Below are 20,382 nucleotides of genomic sequence, written 5' to 3'. Positions count from 1 at the left end.
GAATGTTGCAACCCGCCCCCTTACCCGATAATCCAATACCGGCCCCTCTAATGCAAATTTATAAGGTTTAGTAAGTTTCCGGGACTTCTTCCCAGGATGTTACCCCATTCGCTCGCGTGCTCCTTATCCTTTTCCGGCCAAAGCTTAGGACAGCCTGCAGCCAGCTTCCCCTAACTTCCCTTATTTTTTTCGTTCCGCATCCGATCGCACCACTAGAACCTCGCCAGTATCTGCCCACTCAACCGAGAATCTGGGGAATCTAGACCGACTCAATTATCGAGATACCCCTTGTATGACATAAATATGGAGAATATCTTGTCAGTTTTGGGCGGCCATCGTGGTACACACACATCGGTGTGTAGCGGTCAACGCTCCAGCATCTAAGTACATAAAGCCTGTGTCTGCTGGTCTGTTGAGGTGCTCGAGTTTTCTCTTTATCTAAACGATATATTACATAAAACAGTACATTAGTTTCCTTGTTGTATATACCAGGAATTAGACTCGGCCTGTTACATCCCGGGAATTTAGACCCTGCAGACCCTGAACCCTAGAGTTGGGTACACACCTACTTATTGTATATTACACACAAAGAAGCACATAGTACAACCATCATCACTATATCAGCCGAACGTCTGACACTGCCAGACTTCCCAGGACAACTTGTCCCTAAACCGCACGCAAACAGGCGCAATCATTGCTGCTGCTGCACAAACAAGCTCACAGCTGATACAATCATGGACCGAACTGGAGCATCACGAATTGCCAACACAGGGCGTCTCGGCATGTAAGTCTGCTACCCAGCTTTCGTTTTCGCCCCAGCTCCGGATCCCCTCTCCAGAGTCAAAGAATGAGCAGACAGGATCACCTTCTCCGTCTGCATATAGACCAATCACTTATACCACACTGCTATACACATCCGCATACGTACAAAAACTTACCAAACTAATTTCCAACTTTATAAGTACTCGCCACCCGGGTCTTGCTCTCGCAGCCGTCGCCGCCACAGGCATCATAGCTGCTGTTAGATACCAGCAATCCGCTATCACCCGTAACGAGAAAGCACAGAAGAGCTCTGCTGAGAATTTCTACGTTAGTGTCGATCGAAGTGGCGGCGGGATCTAGATAATTGAGGGAAAGTCGGGAGTAGAATACAGTATGGTACGAATCAAGGAAGACACGTTGGAGAGACATGAAGGAACGAGCATGGGAAGCCTGAGGAGTGGATATATCCAGGTTTGGTCAGATGTCTGATGAGTTGGAACTTTATGTCTTATGATAGATTAGGGAGTTCAGTTGGCTTCAAAGTTGGACTCATAATTGTGTCTAGGTGCGTGTTGAGTGATATTGGTTGATGTTTCTGATACTTCATATCATGTTAGATGCTGTGTGGTTAGAATGGTGAAAGACAAAAACAACCATAAAGAAAAGCAACTCTCATAGCTTGTTAATCGTGTTCCTTATTGCGAATAATCATCAACCTCGGCAACCGTCTCATAAAACCCGGTTACGGCTAATAGTACAAGCGACCAAACAGCATATCATGACCATATCAGATGCACAGATGACGAGTCTGCTCTCAAACCCCTTCATGATACATGGATACCGTAACGGAACCTAGGCTCATTTACCCCTACCATCCGAACCTTGAAGTGAACCAAAACGCCAAAATGCATCACTTTTGCAGTCACCGACTTCCAATGCACCCCTTAGACATACACCCAAATCAATTAAAACGAACTCCCTCTCCCTCTAAAGCCACTTTGGACTGGCTCAGTCTCAGGTCTCGCAACCTCCTTCCCCTTTCCCTTAGACTCTCGACTCCTTGGAATAGTCGGTTTCAAACCAACGTTTTGTTCTTTAGAATTTCCACTTTGGCTCTTTTCGCTCTTAATCGCCTTACCAGATTTGGTTTTGTTGCTGGATAGAACCTCGCTGCTTGCACTGGTCTTCCAGCTATTGTCGTCGCCTGAATTCTGTGCTGTTGGTACTGCGCTTCTCAAGACTCTCATCTCTTTGGCAACGTCCGCGAGACCCTCCTCCAAAGTCTTCATCCGCGCCAGAACCAAGCGACTCATCCTATCGGCATCCTCGCGATCTTGGTTGCCTCGATTTAGCGCTTTCAATTGACCAGTTGCCATGGCCATTTGCGTTGCAAAGGACGATGGTACCGCCCCAAATTCATTGTGTGCATCAAGGCCCATGTCGGAGTTGATATCGACGTCGACGGAAGAGACTTGTCGAATTCTCGGGTCAGCATTGAGAAGGGCAGAGCGGTTAGGCGCTGATCTTATGGGTATTGGCCTTGGCCGAATCGTGGGTCTAGGCTCATTTGGTATCTTTCGTGGTGAGCGCGTCCCACTCGGGTCGACCGATTCTGCTGTTTTGGTTAGCCGGCTCGTTCGCGGTCGGGAACGGGTCCCGGATGGCTCCTCGGATATTGAGGACGGGCTGAGTCCATGACGAGTAGGTCCTTGTGGGGCATAAAGAATCGTATTGGTAGAAAGTGTACGGCTATGTAGACCTTGTCGAATAAGTTGATTGCTAGTCCTCGGTGATGCAACAGGCGGGCTTTGATAGCGCGAGGAAGAGCTTTGAGATGAGGGTACCGTGGACCTACGCCGTACCGCTGTAGGGGTCGTAAAGTAATCTCCTTGTTCATCTCTATCAGTTTGGCTATCACGGCGACTTGCAACGGCTGCCGCTTCATCCTCTTCGTCCTCGTCGTTCGTTACAAATTCGTCGTCGCCATCTGCTTCCGTCTGGTCCTTGTATCGTTCTTGTTGTTCAACGATTTGACCATTCAATTCTCTAATATTAGAGACGGGGAAGGCGTTATTCGATATAAGGTCCGCGGGGTCACTCGCAGCCGAACGAATGTCAGAGACGTGCCTGGACCTCTTAGGAAAATCACGACTCATGCTCATTCTTCGCTGCGACAAACTCGGACGACTATCGATCGTAGGCCAATGTGATAGGCGTTCCCCAATCTCATCATTGTTATCCATCCAATTTCGTATGGCTGTCTGCGTCTTCCTTCTTTCCTGTCTCCTCTGACTCCGTATTGTTCCGGCATCAGGAGGACGACGGAAGACCTCTTCCAGAGCACGGTCTTTTTGGAAACCAGCAATCGATTCTTCGCGTGTTCGCAAAGTTGGGCTAAACAGGGCCCCCCTGCTACTAGGATCGACGAAAGATATTCCTCTGCCCGTATGGCGTCCTGGGTTCTCGACCAGATCTGTAGGTTCGTATATGGATGAAGCGAGAAAGTATTTCTCGTACAAGAATATACAGAACAGCAAAGGGAAATGGGTGAGTTTGATGATTGTACGATTCAGGATCACAAATTGTCTTATAGGCATGACGTATCGCAACGGCATCAAGATCCAGGCGAAGATATTCCCGGGCGCAACGTAAGAAAAAAGTGCATCATTCTTAACCATAGAGATGGTGTTGATTGCGAATAAGAACCTAGCCTAGTGTTAGCATATGACTGTAGAGATGGAGTAAGAAAAGGCCACCCACTGATGCTCTTCATTGGCATTCGATGCAATTCGCATGAACGAGTTTGTCAGAACGGTAATAAGTATTGTCCTATTTCTTGTTAGAATAGCGAATTTATAACTCGAGACGAACTTACACGACAACATAGTGAGTAATGAAAAGGAAGAACCCTAGCACTGCTCTGCCTAGATAAGAATATCCTGGCCATCTGAGAATCACAATTAGCTAGTCCTGTTAGGGAACTAAGGGTATATTAGACATACGCGTCCCACGCAGCGGGCGTGAATCCCATCAAGATCTGAAAGATCTTATAAGCCACGTCGGAAGCGTCGTTGTGGGCCCCGGAGAGTGTGAAGAACACGAAGAATCCGGAACAACAAATTAGTATAAGAAAGAAGCAAGACGCCATTTCAGACGACATGTACCGAAAGCCAATCAGGAGCTGGGAAAAATATTCATAGTGATCTAAAACGCTGAAGATGCGTGGCAACAAGAGAATTGCATTTGCTGCTAGGACATCATATGCCATCTCATTCCAATGAAAGGGGTCGATGAGGAAGACACCATAAACCCTCATGCAGTAATAAATGATGAGCAGTAACAAGATACCAAGGTCGAATATGTTCCAGAAGCTCATGATATAAAGAGAAAACCCCTGCTCGTTGAAGCCAACGACCTCGTCGAGCATGAAACCGGCGCTCCAAAACCAGAAAACTAATTCTAGTTCAGTGATGCGGTTGGACCGCCGTATCAAGACAGCAAGAAAGAGGCATATCAATATAAACAGAGAGCATGTTGATAGGAATTGCCTATACCGCGGAACACGGAGACGAGATAGCTTTAGAGGGGAAGCTTGGCGCGGGTCATATAAGGTGACAGCCCGTCGAAGAGGTACCGCATGCAATGGCAGCTGAGACTGTTCCTTAGCAGGTTGGTGGCTGAGAAGAGGTGTCCTAGCATTAGATGGGCCGTTGCGAGTATTCCCACCCGAGTTTGCGGGTGTAGAGGGCATTCGATGAATATTATCCTGAGTTGAATAGAAACTTATTGCGCCATTCCATATAGCCTCGAGCTGTTGGACTACAAGCGGGTGCGCTAAAAAGTGCTTGGCTGAAGCACGGATAGCTACCTCGAGCGTCGAAGATCGAGCCGCAGCTGGGCGAGCTTTGCTATCGGATACTTTCGCATTGGGAGCATTCGATGTCTCGGGAGCTCCCTGGAGCGGGTAGAAGTCATAGGACAAGGCGTCGATAAGTTCCCTTGTGGTATACTCCTTCAGCAATTTCAGGGCCAGAAGCTCACAGACTCTGGCTCGCGTGACACTGGTACCTGCGTTACCCGGATACAGCTGCCCCTCCTTCGCAAATTGCAGACAATTTGCCATGAGGGCGTACAACGTTACGCGACTGAAGTGCTGCGTCCGAATCTGCTGTTGCATGGGCTTGACAAGGAACTGAGAAACCTGCGGCGACCGGATTTGATCCCATGTTAAGGTGGTCTCGGTTCGGGTTTGGACGATTATTCTGATGGCATGGACGACACTATAAACTGGTATTGAATCTGGTTTGAGTGTGAGCGCATATCCTTGGTAAATGTGTACTCATTATAAAGCAACCGTAAACTTACCGAGGTGGCTGGCGGAAAATAGAGGTATAAGGGAAGCCGAATTTCTGCGTGTAGCATTGGTTTCTTGATAAGGCCAAGTCACGCGGCGCCCAGACGGTCTATCGTCAAGGTCGAAGTCGTCTTCATCGTCATCGTCGTCATCGTCGCCCTCGGTGAAATCGGCAGTGGCGTGTCGCTGTCGCCGTTCGCCATAATCGCGACTCGCCTGACCAGGAGAAGGCGTGTTGGGGTTTGATTCGAAGAGATGCGCCGGGTCGACGCGCCGAGCGGGCTGTCTTGGTCGCAACAGCGAGGAAAGCATCTCCTTCGCAGGAGGAACCATTGTCAACTCCTGTTCCCCCTACCTCCACGGCAGCGGTTATGGGAGATATAGAAGCATTGAAAGGTCCGAGAAAAGGCCAAGTACAGCAGAGTCGCCGAGAGCTCTAGCTCGTTCGTTCGTGTGTGCGCGTGACGCTACACAGAATAGGTTGGCCGCGAAGCGCGGGAACACAAGAACGAGGAAGTGAGAGGGAAAAAACGACGATAAGGGCGTTGTGAAGATCTTGACTAGCCTTGCTAGCATTAGCATTGATATTTGACAAGGAAAGCAGCTACCAGCTCCCAAGCCATCCAACAAGTACCGGGGGTCGAGATACAAGAAGAAGCAGGGATACAAGGGCTTACCTAGGTAGAGCTACTAGGTAATTAGATGTAGTAGCTCAGGTGGAACAGTCCACTATTTTGCGCCTCCTACGCTCACTGATAGCTGGTCTACTAGTGCACACCATCGCCTATCACGATCATAAAATGGCACACCCACCCTCAACTACTACATCTGCATACTGAGTCAGGTGTGACTAGCAGCAGTACCTAGTAGCAGTTGGTTCAATGTCGTGTATCTGGCATATCTGTGAGGGTTCTTCATTTGCGCTGTAAAGCGGTAGGATCTCCATGACGAACTTGGTCTGCAGGGTTGTGTGGAGACTCGAAAGGCTCCAGCTTCAAAAAGGAGAAGGAATTCTTCGCATTTTTAGCAATTGACAAGAACGGAAGAGATGAAAAAATGAGAGTTCAATGTTAATGCAAGTAATACATATCTTCGGACGCACCACATGCCCGGATACTGACAAGAACCTTCAATGCACGTTCTTACCTTCCTTCTCGCCTCTGCTTTTTACATGGAAGCTGCAGCATGCATTGAAGCTTGCAGCTTGCAGTAGGTTCGATGTTACATCATTGATGGGATGATGGGATGGTGTACGTACTACAATGTCTTCACCATCCTTGAATCTCGCCTAGGAAATTTCCGCATTAAGCATTCTACACCACCATATTCACCCACAATTGGTCACCAGATGCAGCTATCGCAGAGGGTTGCCTCCTACAACTCCCACCAAACTCCGCCGTCGTCGACTTCAACGAATCTCCCCATACCTCTCCACTTTGATAATCTTTATACTATACAAATAACATTGATATAAACCATCTCCTTTGGTTTTCGCTATTTACCTACCACTATATATATACGATGTAGGTACCTAGGTAAGCAAACTAAGGAACATCTTGCTTACTTGCAACTTGCACGCATGATCCATCTGCAGATACATATGCATCTATGTAAGAAAAACCAAAGATGTATTCTGCACGTAACCTCTCCCACAGCCGGAAAGGCCCACTTATTGGCTTCAACTGCCCCCAGACAGCCAGACAATCCAAGACTTTGTAGGTGAGGGAGCTTCACCACGTTGATCGACAGCGCTATTATCATCGCCCACCAACTCGGCGCTACAACAGCCTGCGTCTCTCGGTCTAAAAATTGTGCCACTCGGAGTTGTAGGGAGTACTAGTCACTTTTCACTTACACAATAACGGCCTATCAATCCATCCCGACCAAGTTGTGCTACTGTCGAGAAACCCCTTTGAGAACCATCAATTTCTTCTTTGAGTACCTAACTATTTCAATTGGCCAGGAGAATAACTCCCTAGACGCGCCACATTCTACAAATGTAGGCCTATGCATTTAATTATCTCCTATCACGAAGACGAAACTTCCAAGTTTCTTTTCTTTCTTCAGGTCGAGGTTTTCACCGCTCCTTCAAAGATCTTCGAGTACCGGCTTTCTGATTGGTACGATTCTAAGGTTACATCCATCTGGTCTGGGATAACCGACGACGGCACATGATGAGCATGCTCCCTTGCATCTGGACCCTGACGACATACTTAAATATTTAACTCTAATCTTCTACCCCACGTTTTTCAAGCATTGGTGCCGGAGAGCAATGCACACATGTGGATATCATTATACGAGATCAGGCCTTTCGGAAAGAGAACATCACAAGTTAGAATCATTTCTACTCGTGCCAATAGCTATAGCAAGAATGTTTCCTAAAATTACCATATTTCAAAAGCCTAATGCCTTTGTACTTTTTTACGGGAGAGATAAGCTTAGTCATACCATATGCTACCTACCTTACTACGTACCATGTCATCCTCCTATCTCCAGAATGAAAAGGGGGGAAGGCAAAAAAGTTATGTCGACTATGAACAATGAAACGACACTAGGATCCAGCCGTAAGACTATAACTCGGAACAGCTGATAACACATCTGGATCTTCGGGCTCAGGTCACTCTACACACTAAAGCAGGTCACGCTGCTAGGATATAGCTGGCTTTTATGGTGGCCTAGGTACCTAGGTAATGCGGGGTGGCCTGCGCTCCGATCAAAAGAGGGATTTTACATGTAAGCTCAACCCCTCGGGTTCTATAGGAGAGCCAGAAATCACTTCGTAACTTATATTCACATGGATGCTCATTTGAATACCATCGAGCCACAATACGAGAGCGGTAGTTTCCCGGTAGATTCCTAGCCAAACCCGAAATACAGTTCCTCATACCATATATTGACATTAGTGAAGGATAGAGATGAATTTATTTGTTATCGGGTTAGGAGGTTTCAAAAAACCATTACGAATCATATTGGACTGTAGGGCAGGGCAAGATGGTGCGGAAAAGTACTTATCCTATCAAGTGTTCCAAGTTTTATCTCGGAGAACCTACCTGTTCTTGAGGAGTGGTTGTCAGTTATGTTACATATGTAGTGAGAGATTCTCAACAAGAGGCTCGCTGGTACCTACCTGCATTCCTAGGTAGGTAGTGCCAAAGGGCGACAGTGGGGGAGACATTATATATATAGGAGGTGTTCCCCCCTTTCGTTCTGAAGAGGCTCGGACGTTAATACAATCGACCACCCTCCACTCGGTACTAAGCTAAGAACTACCTAAGGGCTCTATGCCTGACAGGTATTATGTATTGACTGCATTAATTCCTGGACCCTTTTAATTCTTAGGGAGCTTCATCGCCCCACTATATAGGTATTAACCAAGTAGTGCCATCGTGGAGAGCTCCTAGGTCATTATGTGCCGTAACCCCTGACAAGAAGCCATGTTGGAGAAATGGTTAATCCAGAGAAATGATCATAGAGTGCTCCTAGCAAGCTTTACTGGGAGAATATATGGTTGGTTGGTATATTTAACGCCGGGGCAAGGGGGAATGATCTTCCCTCGCAGACCTCCCGAGGGTTCGGGGAATATATGGATATACCTCAGGATATACTTCAAAGATTAATAGCAATGTTAGGTACCTATTGGACCAACGAATAGACCGACGATAGTCGCCTACTTAGTTATGTCTCTTTATGGTTCACTACGGCTAGAAAGAAAATAGAAAACATAATTGTTGGATTATAAGTCAGGGGGTTTCATTGACGCTCCCGGCTCGTTGAGCATGATGTTGAGTGAATGGAGAGCATCGCTATCACCAGGTACCTATTTTCCAAGACCCAACATTGGCGGATACACTACCAAAAAGAGACCTAAGGCTTAAGTTCAACAGATTCTTCTTCGTATGAAGCACTGTAGCCACAGCAATCAGTTCTCCTTTCGTGAGACCGACAGTTGCAAGATTTATAATAATATGCCTTGTAGTCTACTTTCTATCTGTTGAATCGATGCTATAAATGACATCTTGAACGTAACGTCTATCTGATTATAAATGAAGATGACTTTATTGCCTGACGTCTTCATCACTCGGTAGAAATAGACCTTTAGCAAATGGATAACCCGTAGATGCAAAGATGCCTCCTGTTAGAGCATACTGAAGTGGAATTGCTGATTGGCACAATTTTCGAATCTTAACGTTGGCAATTGATAAGAATATTTCCTTTTTGGTATCTGAAATAATATAGCGCTCATTGGTCTAGTAATTGAGGCTCCTTCGACGATTTTAGCAGTTGATCACGCACCTATTTCAAGGCTCCTCAGAAACAACTTTAGTTTCTACCTCGACGGGGTTAGGTAAATATTTGACATGTAAATAGCTTATAACACAAGACTTGTGCTTTCATCTTTCTTTCTTCATTTGATTATGTACCTAGATTAGTTTGAACTTCTTTTCTTTTAGGCTAGAACTTTGATCTTATAAAAGAGAGGGGCTTTTGCAGCTTGGTGGGATGCATTCTTATGACGTGATTTAGCAAATAAGAAAAAGGTGAGTCTCGCTAATGTACTTGAGACTTCTATGTGCCAAGTAGGTTAGTACTTCAGAGATCGAGTTTAGGTTATATAACCACTGTAAAAGGGAAGGACCCTGGTAGACTAATGCTTAATTCAAGATGCTTGCCACTGATTGGACTCTGCGAGCGGACCTCTTACGTCGTATTGCATTGTAATTGGTAGCCCCGCAGGCCATTCAGAACTGGAGTTTGTACGTAGTACGAAATAGAAGGGGAAAACTGGAAGAAAAAAAATATGAAATTTTCTTGGTCGGAGCTAAAACTTTTTTTTTTCTTCAGCTTCAGAGTCGAAACTTGTAGGAGCCATTCTCTTACAATTGCTCTTACAATTGTCAATTGAGGTTTACGACGACATGATATTCTGAGTTGACTACTTTTTGCGGCCTTAGAAAGCTCTGCTTATGAGCTTGTGCTGCTTCCAATTAACCCCTCTCATCGCCTTATTCCAAACATCACCATTCTGCTCAAACACCAACATCCCCCACCGGCTAGCAGCCAGTACGAGTCGAAATGGAGGATTCCGTACACTATCAGCCCGCCTCTGCGCGGATTGTGGGCTCCGAGGACGAAGGTCTTATGTGCCTTGACCTCGAGGATCACTCTTCCTACCAGGGGTACAGCTTTGGTGCCAAGAAGAGCATCGCTGGAGAGTTGGTTTTCCAGACAGGTATGGTTGGATACCCAGAGTCGGTGACAGACCCTTCGTATCGTGGACAGATTCTTGTAATCACATTCCCCCTCGTGGGAAACTATGGTGTGCCCTCTAGAGAGACGATGGACGAACTACTTCGTGACCGTCCCGCACATTTCGAGTCTTCTCAGATTCACATCGCCGGTCTCGTCGTATCTTCCTACGCCGGCGAAGAGTTCTCCCACTTCCTCGCAACCTCCTCCTTAGGAACATGGTTAAAAGAGCAGGGGGTCCCTGCTATGTATGGTGTCGATACGAGGGTTCTGACAGAACGCATTAGACAAGAAGGTAGTATGCTAGGCCGGATGTTGTTGCAAAAGCAAGGCTTGACGAATGGAACAACCAACGGCGTTAATGGCACTACAAGCCATCATATCACGCAGGACTGGAAGCCACACTTTGATATGATCGATTGGGTTAATCCCAACACTAAGAACCTTGTGGCTGAGGGTGAGTGCCCCTATAGACGAAGTATCGGTCCTGGTATGCTGATGGATCTTCAGTCTCTATCAAACAGCCTCAACTCTATAAGCCAGCCCCATCTTCGGCACTTAAACATCCTTCGGGACGCCCTCTCCGTGTACTTTGCCTGGATGTTGGCATGAAAAACAATCAACTTAGGTGCTTCTTAAACAGAGGCATCGAAGTGCTCGTGTGTCCTTGGAATCATGACATTGCTAGTGGTGCCGGAGAAGAGTATGATGGACTCTTTATATCAAACGGTCCTGGTGACCCGGCCGTCATGCGCGAACCCGTAGAGCAAATTGCCAAGGCGATGAAGGCCAACCGTACACCGGTCTTTGGCATTTGTCTTGGTCACCAGCTACTCGCCCAAGCGGCCGGCGCAAAGACTGCGAAGATGAAGTTCGGTAATCGAGGTCACAACATACCTTGCACGAGCATGGTAACAGGGAAGTGTCACATTACTTCACAGAATCATGGTTTCGCAGTCGATGCCGGAAGCCTTCCAGAGGAATGGAAGGAGCTGTTTGTAAATGCCAACGATGGTAGCAATGAAGGTATCATGCATGTCAGCAAACCACACTTCAGCGTACAATTTCATCCGGAGAGTACACCGGGTCCTCGCGATACAGAGTTCCTGTTCGATGTTTTCATCAATACTATTGTCAGTTGCGCCAAGAACCCAGAACTTCTCGATTCTCCAGTCAAGTTCCCTGGAGGCACCACCGAAGAAAATGAGAGGCTACATCCTCGTGTCAACGTCAAGAAAATCCTGGTTCTTGGAAGTGGTGGCCTCAGCATTGGACAGGCAGGCGAATTTGACTATTCGGGAAGCCAGGCCATCAAGGCTTTGAAGGAAGAAGGCATTTACACTGTCCTCATCAATCCTAACATTGCGACGATCCAAACTTCGAAGGGTCTCGCTGATAAAGTCTATTTCCTTCCTGTTACCGCCGAGTTCGTCCGCAAAGTGATCGTTCATGAACGACCGGACGCAATATACGTTACATTCGGTGGCCAAACCGCTCTGCAAGTCGGCATTCAACTTAAGGATGAATTTGAGGAGCTCGGTGTCAAGGTGCTAGGTACCCCAATTGACACGATCATTACTACGGAAGATCGCGAACTGTTTGCTCGTAGCATGGACTCCATCGGCGAGAAATGCGCTAAGTCTGCTTCTGCGAGTAGTGTAGACGAAGCAATGCGCGTTGTGCAGGACATTGGCTTCCCTGTTATCGTCAGGGCCGCTTATGCTCTGGGTGGGCTGGGCAGCGGCTTCGCCAACAATGAAACTGAGCTCCTAGACCTCTGCAACAAGGCTCTAGCGGCAAGCCCGCAGGTACTTATCGAACGAAGCATGAAAGGCTGGAAGGAAATTGAATACGAAGTCGTACGCGATGCTCAAGATAATTGCATCACGGTCTGTAACATGGAGAACTTCGACCCCCTCGGTATTCACACGGGAGACTCTATCGTCGTCGCGCCATCGCAGACATTATCAGACGAGGACTACAACATGCTACGGACGACAGCAGTCAACGTCATCCGTCATCTAGGCGTAGTCGGGGAGTGTAATATTCAATATGCCTTGAATCCATTTTCAAAGGAGTATTGCATCATTGAAGTCAATGCAAGACTATCAAGATCGTCCGCTCTAGCATCCAAAGCAACCGGGTATCCACTTGCCTTCATCGCTGCCAAGCTAGGACTGGGCATTCCATTGAAGGAAATCAAGAACACGGTTACAAAAGTAACATGTGCCTGTTTCGAACCGTCACTTGATTATGTCGTTGTCAAGATGCCCCGATGGGACTTGAAGAAGTTCACAAGAGTATCTACACAACTTGGATCATCGATGAAGAGTGTTGGTGAAGTTATGAGCATCGGAAGAACGTTCGAGGAAGCCATCCAAAAGGCAATCCGAGCTATCGATTTCCATAACCTTGGCTTCGGCGAAACCAAGGCTCTCATGTCAATTGACGACGAGCTGCAAACTCCATCCGATCAACGTCTTTTCGCTATTGCAAATGCGATGCATGCTGGATATTCGGTCGACAGAATCTGGGAACTCACTAAGATTGATAAATGGTTTCTGCACAAGCTCATGGGTCTAAGCCAATTCAGTAAAGAAATGACCAATTACAACACAAGCCAAATCTCCCGACGTATTGATCTGCTTCTTCAGGCAAAACGACTTGGATTTAGTGATCGTCAACTAGCAAAATTCTGGGACTCCAACGAACTAGCAGTAAGACGTATGAGACTCGAAGCTGGAATCACCCCATACGTCAAGCAAATCGATACCGTCGCTGCTGAATTCCCTGCCTATACCAACTACCTCTACCTCACATACAACTCTTCCGCACATGACCTCACGTTCAATGATCACGGTGTGATGGTACTCGGATCAGGTGTATATCGCATAGGATCGTCCGTCGAGTTCGACTGGTGCTCTGTCAGAGCTATCCGCACCCTCAGAGAGTCCGGGTTCAAGACGATTATGGTCAACTTTAATCCAGAGACGGTATCGACCGATTACGACGAAGCTGATAGATTATATTTTGAGAATATAAATTTGGAGACGGTTCTCGATATTTATCAGATGGAATCGGCCAGTGGAGTTTTGGGCGCTATGGGTGGTCAAACGCCCAACAACATTGCCTTACCACTTCTTCGTTCAGGTGTTAAAGTTCTCGGAACATCTCCTGAAATGATTGATAGGGCCGAGAATCGTTATAAATTCTCACGTATGCTCGATGAGATTGCTGTCGATCAACCCACATGGAAGGAACTCACTAGCTTTGAGGATGCTAGGAGTTTTTGCAGAAAGGTTTCGTATCCCGTATTGGTTCGACCTTCATACGTCTTGTCGGGTGCTGCGATGAATACTGTGTATTCGGAGGCAGATCTCCAGCTATACCTTGAGCAAGCTGCTGAAGTTTCACGTGAACACCCTGTGGTTATCACGAAGTACATCGAGAATGCCAAGGAAATTGAAATGGATGCCATCGCTAAGAACGGAACTGTGGTTGGACATTTCATTTCTGAACATGTCGAGAATGCTGGTGTTCATTCTGGAGATGCAACCCTTATACTACCACCTCAGGACCTTGAACCGACCACGATCCAACGTATCGAAGAGGCTACACGGAAGATTGGCGCTAAACTCAACGTCACTGGTCCTTTCAATATTCAATTCATCGCGAAGGATAACGACATCAAAGTCATTGAATGTAATGTTCGAGCCTCACGCTCATTCCCCTTTGTATCGAAGGTCATGGGGGTTGATCTGATCGAAATGGCTACCAAGGCCATCATGGGAATTCCCTTCACTGAATACCCCCCAACCACTTTACAACAGGATTGTGTCGGAGTGAAAGTTCCGCAATTCAGTTTTTCGAGGCTTTCCGGAGCCGATCCAGTGTTGGGCGTGGAGATGGCTTCGACGGGAGAAGTCGCTTGTTTCGGGATGGACAAGTATGAGGCGTATCTCAAAGCATTGATGTCAACGGGCTTCAAGATCCCAAAGAGCAATATCCTGCTATCAATTGGATCTTACAAAGACAAGAAGGAGATGCTTCCGTCGGTCGAGAAATTGCAAAAGATGGGATATAAGCTATTCGCTACTGCAGGCACCGCCGACTTCCTTCAAGAGCATGGTATTCCTGTTCAATTCCTAGAAGTCCTCAGCAACGAGGAAGATGACCAAAGATCAGAGTTCTCTCTCACGCAACATTTGGCAAAGAACATGATCAATCTGTATATCAACCTGCCATCTAACAACAAGTATCGTCGACCTGCCAATTATATGAGCAAGGGATACCAGACTCGACGAATGGCTGTGGATTACCAGATTCCGTTGGTCACGAATGTCAAGAATGCCAAAATCCTCATCGAGGCGATTGCAAGGCATTTCGAGCTGGAAATTGGCAACCGTGATTATCAAACAAGTCATCGTACCATCGTTCTTCCGGGATTGATCAATATTGCTGCTTTTGTGCCTGGAATTGGCACTCAGGGCAGCCATGACCTCCAGGCCGTTACTAGGGCTTCAATTGCCTCCGGCTTCAGCATGATAAGAGTCATGCCCATGGGCGTTGAAGGCGCTATTACCGATGCTAGAACGCTGAAGATTGCTCAGCAAAGTAGCAAACGAGGTGGTTATTGCGATTACAACTTTTCCGTCTCAGCGACCTCCAATAACGCCGATCAGATCAGCCAGGTGACAGGCGAGGTTGGATCACTCTTCATCCCGTTTAATCATTTGTCGGATAATATCAGCAAGGTTGCTGCGGTCACCGCGCACTTCGACTCATGGCCCACCCATAAGCCCATCCTAACTGACGCGAAAACAACGGATCTCGCTTCTATTTTATTGCTTGCGAGCCTTCACAACAGACGCATTCACGTTACAAGTGTCACGACTAAGGAAGATATCCGTCTTATTGCCCTAAGCAAGCAGAAAGGCCTAAACGTCACTTGCGATGTGTCAATTTATTCGTTGTACCTATCGCGGAAGGACTTCCCCGAGTGCCAATGTCTTCCCGAGCCTGAAGACCAAAAGGCGCTTTGGAACCATCTTAGCACGATAGATGTATTCTCTATTGGCAGTCTTCCATACCAGCTTGCACGCCACGCACAATCCGACGCAAACTCGGTAGACATCGCGGACCCTACGGTTGGTATTGCTGATGCCTTGCCCCTCCTGTTAACCTCCGTTACAGAAGGCAAGTTGACAATTGAAGACGTGAAAACGCGTCTCTACGACAACCCGAAAGAGATATTCGAACTTCACGAGCAAGTTGGAACCTCTGTTGAAGTTGAGGTTGACCGCCCGTACACTGTACCGAGAACATCGTCCTGGTCACCATTCGCCGGCAAGACCATGCGCGGGGCAGTGCAAAGAGTTACTTTCAACAGCAAGACGGTTTGCCTCGACGGAGAAATTCTTTCAATCGCTCCGCTTGGAAATGATATGTCTACTCATGGCAGCCTGCCTACACCTATGTCGCCGCCCATGAAGTCGATCCCCCAACCATCGCATCCGCTCGACGCTCTCCGTGCTCGACGCCTTTCAAGCTTTGGTAGACCAGCGGGTGTACCACGGCTGGCAGATAGTGAGGTAGATACAGTACGTCCTACTTCGCGAAGTGCACCCACTGTGGATGAGTTTGGTTTGCCAGGTCCTGCACGAGCGCCTTTTGTTGATTCCCTGCATGATCTTCTCATGCAACCTTCTGCCTTTAAAAGTGCGCATGTTCTCTCAGTTAAGCAATACACACGGTCTGATCTTCACCTACTGTTTACGGTGGCCCAAGAGATGCGTCTCGGCGTTGATAGGGAGGGCGTTCTCAATGTCCTGCGTGGTCGGGTCCTCTGCACTATGTTTTATGAACCGTCGACACGCACCTCGGCATCTTTCGACGCCGCTATGCAACGTCTAGGTGGTAGGACCATTCCCATCACGACAACGCATTCGTCGGTCCAGAAAGGAGAGACTCTTCAAGATACGCTTAGGACGCTTGAGTGCTACGGTGATGCCATCGTACTGCGCCATCCCGAAGAGTCGTCGGTGGACGTGGCGAGGAAGTATAGCAAGGTCCCTATCATCAATGGTGGCAATGGGAGCAAGGAGCACCCCACGCAAGCATTCCTCGACCTTTTCACAATTCGTGAAGAGCTTGGTACTGTACAGGGCTTGACGATCACCTTCGTAGGTGATCTTCTTTACGGGCGGCCAGTGCATTCACTGGTGTACCTATTGCGACACTATCAAGTTCAGGTTCAGCTTGTTGCGCCGAAGTCGCTAGCCCTTCCCGCTGAAGTTCGCAGTCTACTCAAGGAATCTGGGCAGCTGCTTTGCGAATCCGAAGAGCTCACGCCCGAAATACTATCCAGGAGCGACGTGTTATATTGCACCAGAGTGCAGAAAGAGCGCTTCCCAAGCGTCGAGGCTTATGAGAAAGTCAAGAATTCGTACCGCATCGACAACGCAACTCTTAAATATGCGAAGCAGACAACGCGCGTACTTCATCCCCTTCCTAGAAACGAGGAGGTTGCGGAGGAGGTTGATTACGATCAACGCGCGGCTTATTTCAGACAGGTGAGTGCTTACCGAAGGTCCTTCATGATTATGGAAGATGTACTGACAGACTTACAGATGAGGTATGGTCTTTACTGCCGCATGGCCTTGCTCGCTTTGGTCATGTCCGGTTGAAAGTTAGGCATATTTCCATGGTACTGCCCGGACCGCCTTTACATTCGTAAACAATCTTTTTTATAAGATTATGATACTAGGGTTTGTTTCAAGGAGCATAAAAGTTAGATAGCCATATCGTCTCCTTCTTTCGTAAGGGTTTATCAAAAAGTACACGACGTATAGATATGTAAGAACACTGCATTAGACATTGATTAGGCTCACGCCTTCTATGAGTGAATGATTTAAGTATGAGGCATATGGAATGGCGTATAGGTATGTATATTATATATGTTTTGGGTATATGTATAGTATTATATGTATATATATATATATATGTGTGTGTATATGCGTATGCGTAGGTATATACGTTTTGTATATAGAATTATTTGAATTAATATTTTGTTCTGTTCTGTTCTGTCTTTCTGTGACGTGTGATCTATCTTTGTTGTAAACCAGCGTTTAGTGGTTTAATTCTACTAGTTACTGGTGATTAGGGCGCTACAATCACTAGCTTGGGAGGCGTTTATATGTTCGGATAATGACGGCATAGGTTTCTTTCCAGCTCACTCATAAACTGTCGAAATAGAAACTGGAGCCCGTCTAGAGACGCTCCAATAGAAGTGTTTAATCATCACTCTTAGGGATAGCCACCCTCCTACCTGACCAAACCCACTTCTCCAATCGCACCACCGCCCAAAGGGGGCAACCACTCGTTCCATCGAAACTTATGCAGCGCTTCGTGTGCCGCCCAAGTATCGCATCATCATCGCGGCTAGCACAGGTCACCACTCATCTAGTAGTAGTAGCTTACGAACATCTCACCCGCCGTACAATGGCAACGGTATCTACGTTGGGCCCGGCGCCGTGGCGAAAGGTCTTTCTGGAGCACGTACAGACGATGCCGTCGCCGGAATTCAGCCTGGGCACGGTTCGGAAAACGTCGACGCCGACGGGCGGCGTCGCTTGCGCGCCGCGGACCCGCACCTGCGTCTTCCGCGGCCTGTTCGCGGACCTGCCGGCGAACCCGAAGAACGAGGCGGAGCTGAACCCAGACCTCTACGAGAGCGACTTCCTCGCGCTCACGACGGACCGCCGCATGGACAAGATGGCCGAGCTTTTTGGTGTTGAAACCGGTAACGATGGTAATGATGGTGGTGACGAAGAAGAAGAGGCGAAAAAGCTCGCGGGATCGGGCGGAGGCGCGCCCGTTGAGGCCGTGTTCTGGGTTAAAGAGACGAGCACGCAGTGGCGCGTGCGAGGACGCGCGTACGTGCTCGCGCCGGATATCGAAGGCTCGCCCGAGGGGCGGCAGGTCATCTCGAAGCTAAGGGCGCGCATGCGGAGGAAGAAGAACAGTAACAGTAATAGTAACAGCGGCGCCGCGGGTTCTTCCTCTGAGGGCAGTAGCAGCGGCAGCGGCGGCAGCAGCAAGCAGTGGAGCTTCGGGCGCGAGATCACGGCGCACTTCGGCAACCTGAGCCCGCAGATGCGAGGCACGTTCCGGAACCCGGCGCCGGGGACTCCGGTCGCGCTGCCGGTGCGCGACGGTAGATTGGGCTTGGGACAGAAGGTGGTGGATTTGCGCGACGAGGTCGCGAGGAGTAATTTTCGTGTTGTGGTCTTGGTGCCGGATGAATTGGACCGCGCTGACTTGAGCGATCCCGAGCGCGCGAGGAGGTGGTTGTATACGTTTGTCGGCGGTGGGAAGACGGAGTCTACGACGCCTGGTGGGAGTATAGAAGATGGGTGGGAGAAGGTCGAGGTTTGGCCGTAGCTACCTAGGCAGCAAGGGAAAGGCGAGAAAAGGGGAGGAACTTTTTTTTTTTTTTTACCAAGCTCAAATAGGTAGGAGATCTAGCTGTCGCGATACAACCTACCTACCTAATATAAATACCTACTTACCTACTTACCTACCTTCCTACCGCGATGGCCACCCTGTCTCTTTTTACGCTGATAGCTTAGGAAATGGTTCACGACCCTACATGTAGTAGTTACACTTGACGATGACCATGACGATGGTTTGCGGTGCGTTGATGTGCTAACCCCCAACCTCCACACATACATACGTACATACATACAGGAACGGGAATTCTTAGATGAGGTCTTGGCATTGCAAGATTGCCGCGCGAAATCTTAAACTTAGCCCGGCAATTCCTTCAATGAGGCTCATCTGAGCGCATCAAGGGCCCGGCGCGTATATGTGCGTGCTTTGTGTGTGATACGATAGGATCTGTGTGTGATGTGATAGAAAGGGAACGTCCCTTTACTAGGTACCCGAGCCGAACGCACATGGCAATCCTACCTGTCTGCGGACCGAATGCCGCGGCTCGAATTTTAAAAGAAGCCTTCTCTGCCGATCTTGCTGCCGGGACACGTTCGAAAATAGTGACCGTGTATGGCTTAGGGAGGTATGTACATAGCACACGAGGTTTTTTGACAGGCAGTAAGCAGATCTCAAACTGACTGATCTTTCTTGTTTTCGGCCTGTTTTCTTTCCCACCTTACTACGTTCCTTGCGTATTCCGCATTTAGACTTGTGACATTGCGGTGCAAGATTCAAAAGGGGTAAAAGAGTTTCTCTTAAAATTACTGAGCTCCGGTCGTCAATTACCTATAGTGCTACCTATTGAAACTCAACGGCCGAAGCCCCCTGGGATTAATCACTACGCGTGGGGGATGTTGGGGGCGAGAGAGCGCCACGGCTTGTTTTTCGCTACGCTTATGCACATAGCACGATTCAATGCCCGTGTGGGTAAAATCTCATGTCTCGGAGGTGCTGTTACAATGCTATCGGATGTGGTAAAATATGGAAGAAAGCCCTTACCTCCGTGACCTGATGCATGATCCTATTTACGAGTTGGACCCTTGAATGACGAGATTCGGATCTAATCCATCTGATGATGTTTTAGTGCCAGACGCTAAAAGTGGGGTCAAAGAAGAAAGAAGATGCTTCTATTTCGAAGGGGACTGGGAATGGAAGTTGTTCAGACTAGGGGTCAAGGGGGCACCATCACGACTTTTCCACGTGTTCGAAGCCGGGGTCCGTCCGGAAGGGGTGGGTGGTGGAGAAGAGGGGGCAAGTTCAGTTCAGTTCTGACCGCTCTTGTTTGTCTGGCTGTCTGGGCACTGTCCTGACGAGGCTGGACCTGCTGGGCCTGCTGGGCCTGCTGGGCCTGCTAGGCCTTCAAAAATGGTCGCTCATCTCCGCGCGATCAAACGTCCGAGACTCTTCTCCAGCAATCGTGATCCGCGATCCGTTGTCGAAAAGCGCCCACGCTACCACGGGGCTCAGATGAACTCCTTTCGTGCGTGGTACAGCATCAAAACGGGCAGAACGTGCTGGCTAGACTC

At 48.2% G+C, this 20,382-nt stretch overlaps 4 protein-coding genes across 4 annotated transcripts; 3 read left to right on the top strand and 1 right to left on the bottom strand.

Moving 5' to 3' along the window:
* Window positions 1–366: 366 nt before the first annotated feature.
* Window positions 367–1,489, top strand: F4807DRAFT_77907 (uncharacterized protein). Its single transcript, XM_048003470.1, has 4 exons — window positions 367–574; window positions 646–784; window positions 963–1,203; window positions 1,263–1,489. The coding sequence occupies exons 2-3, from the start codon at window positions 735–737 to the stop codon at window positions 1,120–1,122; spliced, it is 210 nt and encodes a 69-aa protein (XP_047854420.1). The 5' UTR covers window positions 367–574; window positions 646–734; the 3' UTR covers window positions 1,123–1,203; window positions 1,263–1,489.
* On the bottom strand, window positions 1,452–6,183 carry F4807DRAFT_424838 (uncharacterized protein). The gene is made up of 6 exons (XM_047997912.1): window positions 5,794–6,183; window positions 5,128–5,681; window positions 3,765–5,061; window positions 3,638–3,709; window positions 3,523–3,591; window positions 1,452–3,468 (listed from the first exon to the last, which is right to left on the bottom strand). Exons 2-6 carry the CDS (start codon window positions 5,447–5,449, stop codon window positions 1,728–1,730), a joined length of 3,501 nt encoding a protein of 1,166 aa, XP_047854419.1. The 5' UTR covers window positions 5,450–5,681; window positions 5,794–6,183; the 3' UTR covers window positions 1,452–1,727.
* Window positions 6,184–9,942: 3,759 nt separating this feature from the next.
* On the top strand, window positions 9,943–17,398 carry F4807DRAFT_424834 (carbamoyl-phosphate synth). The gene is made up of 3 exons (XM_047997911.1): window positions 9,943–10,820; window positions 10,874–16,935; window positions 16,993–17,398. Exons 1-3 carry the CDS (start codon window positions 10,190–10,192, stop codon window positions 17,047–17,049), a joined length of 6,750 nt encoding a protein of 2,249 aa, XP_047854418.1. The 5' UTR covers window positions 9,943–10,189; the 3' UTR covers window positions 17,050–17,398.
* On the top strand, window positions 17,399–19,528 carry F4807DRAFT_424832 (pyridoxamine 5'-phosphate oxidase-domain-containing protein). Its single transcript, XM_047997910.1, has one exon. It carries the CDS (start codon window positions 17,759–17,761, stop codon window positions 18,803–18,805), a length of 1,047 nt encoding a protein of 348 aa, XP_047854417.1. The 5' UTR covers window positions 17,399–17,758; the 3' UTR covers window positions 18,806–19,528.
* The last annotated feature ends 854 nt before the right edge of the window (window positions 19,529–20,382 follow it).

Source organism: Annulohypoxylon truncatum, assembly GCF_022578515.1.
Source record: "Annulohypoxylon truncatum strain CBS 140777 unplaced genomic scaffold F4807scaffold_15, whole genome shotgun sequence".
Taxonomy (NCBI): domain Eukaryota; kingdom Fungi; phylum Ascomycota; class Sordariomycetes; order Xylariales; family Hypoxylaceae; genus Annulohypoxylon; species Annulohypoxylon truncatum.
This window is presented reverse-complemented; position numbering and strand designations above follow the sequence as displayed.

Coding starts and splice junctions, on each gene's coding strand:
- F4807DRAFT_77907 (XM_048003470.1), top strand. CDS start 735: ATGGACCGAACTGGAGCATCACGAATTGCCAACACAGGGCGTCTCGGC. Junction 785..962: donor AACACAGGGCGTCTCGGCAT/GTAAGTCTGCTA, acceptor CAACTTTATAAG/TACTCGCCACCCGGGTCTTG.
- F4807DRAFT_424838 (XM_047997912.1), bottom strand. CDS start 5,449: ATGGTTCCTCCTGCGAAGGAGATGCTTTCCTCGCTGTTGCGACCAAGA. Junction 3,592..3,637: donor ATTACTCACTATGTTGTCGT/GTAAGTTCGTCT, acceptor AACAAGAAATAG/GACAATACTTATTACCGTTC. Junction 3,469..3,522: donor AATGCCAATGAAGAGCATCA/GTGGGTGGCCTT, acceptor ACACTAGGCTAG/GTTCTTATTCGCAATCAACA.
- F4807DRAFT_424834 (XM_047997911.1), top strand. CDS start 10,190: ATGGAGGATTCCGTACACTATCAGCCCGCCTCTGCGCGGATTGTGGGC. Junction 10,821..10,873: donor TAAGAACCTTGTGGCTGAGG/GTGAGTGCCCCT, acceptor ATGGATCTTCAG/TCTCTATCAAACAGCCTCAA. Junction 16,936..16,992: donor GCGCGGCTTATTTCAGACAG/GTGAGTGCTTAC, acceptor ACAGACTTACAG/ATGAGGTATGGTCTTTACTG.
- F4807DRAFT_424832 (XM_047997910.1), top strand. CDS start 17,759: ATGCAGCGCTTCGTGTGCCGCCCAAGTATCGCATCATCATCGCGGCTA.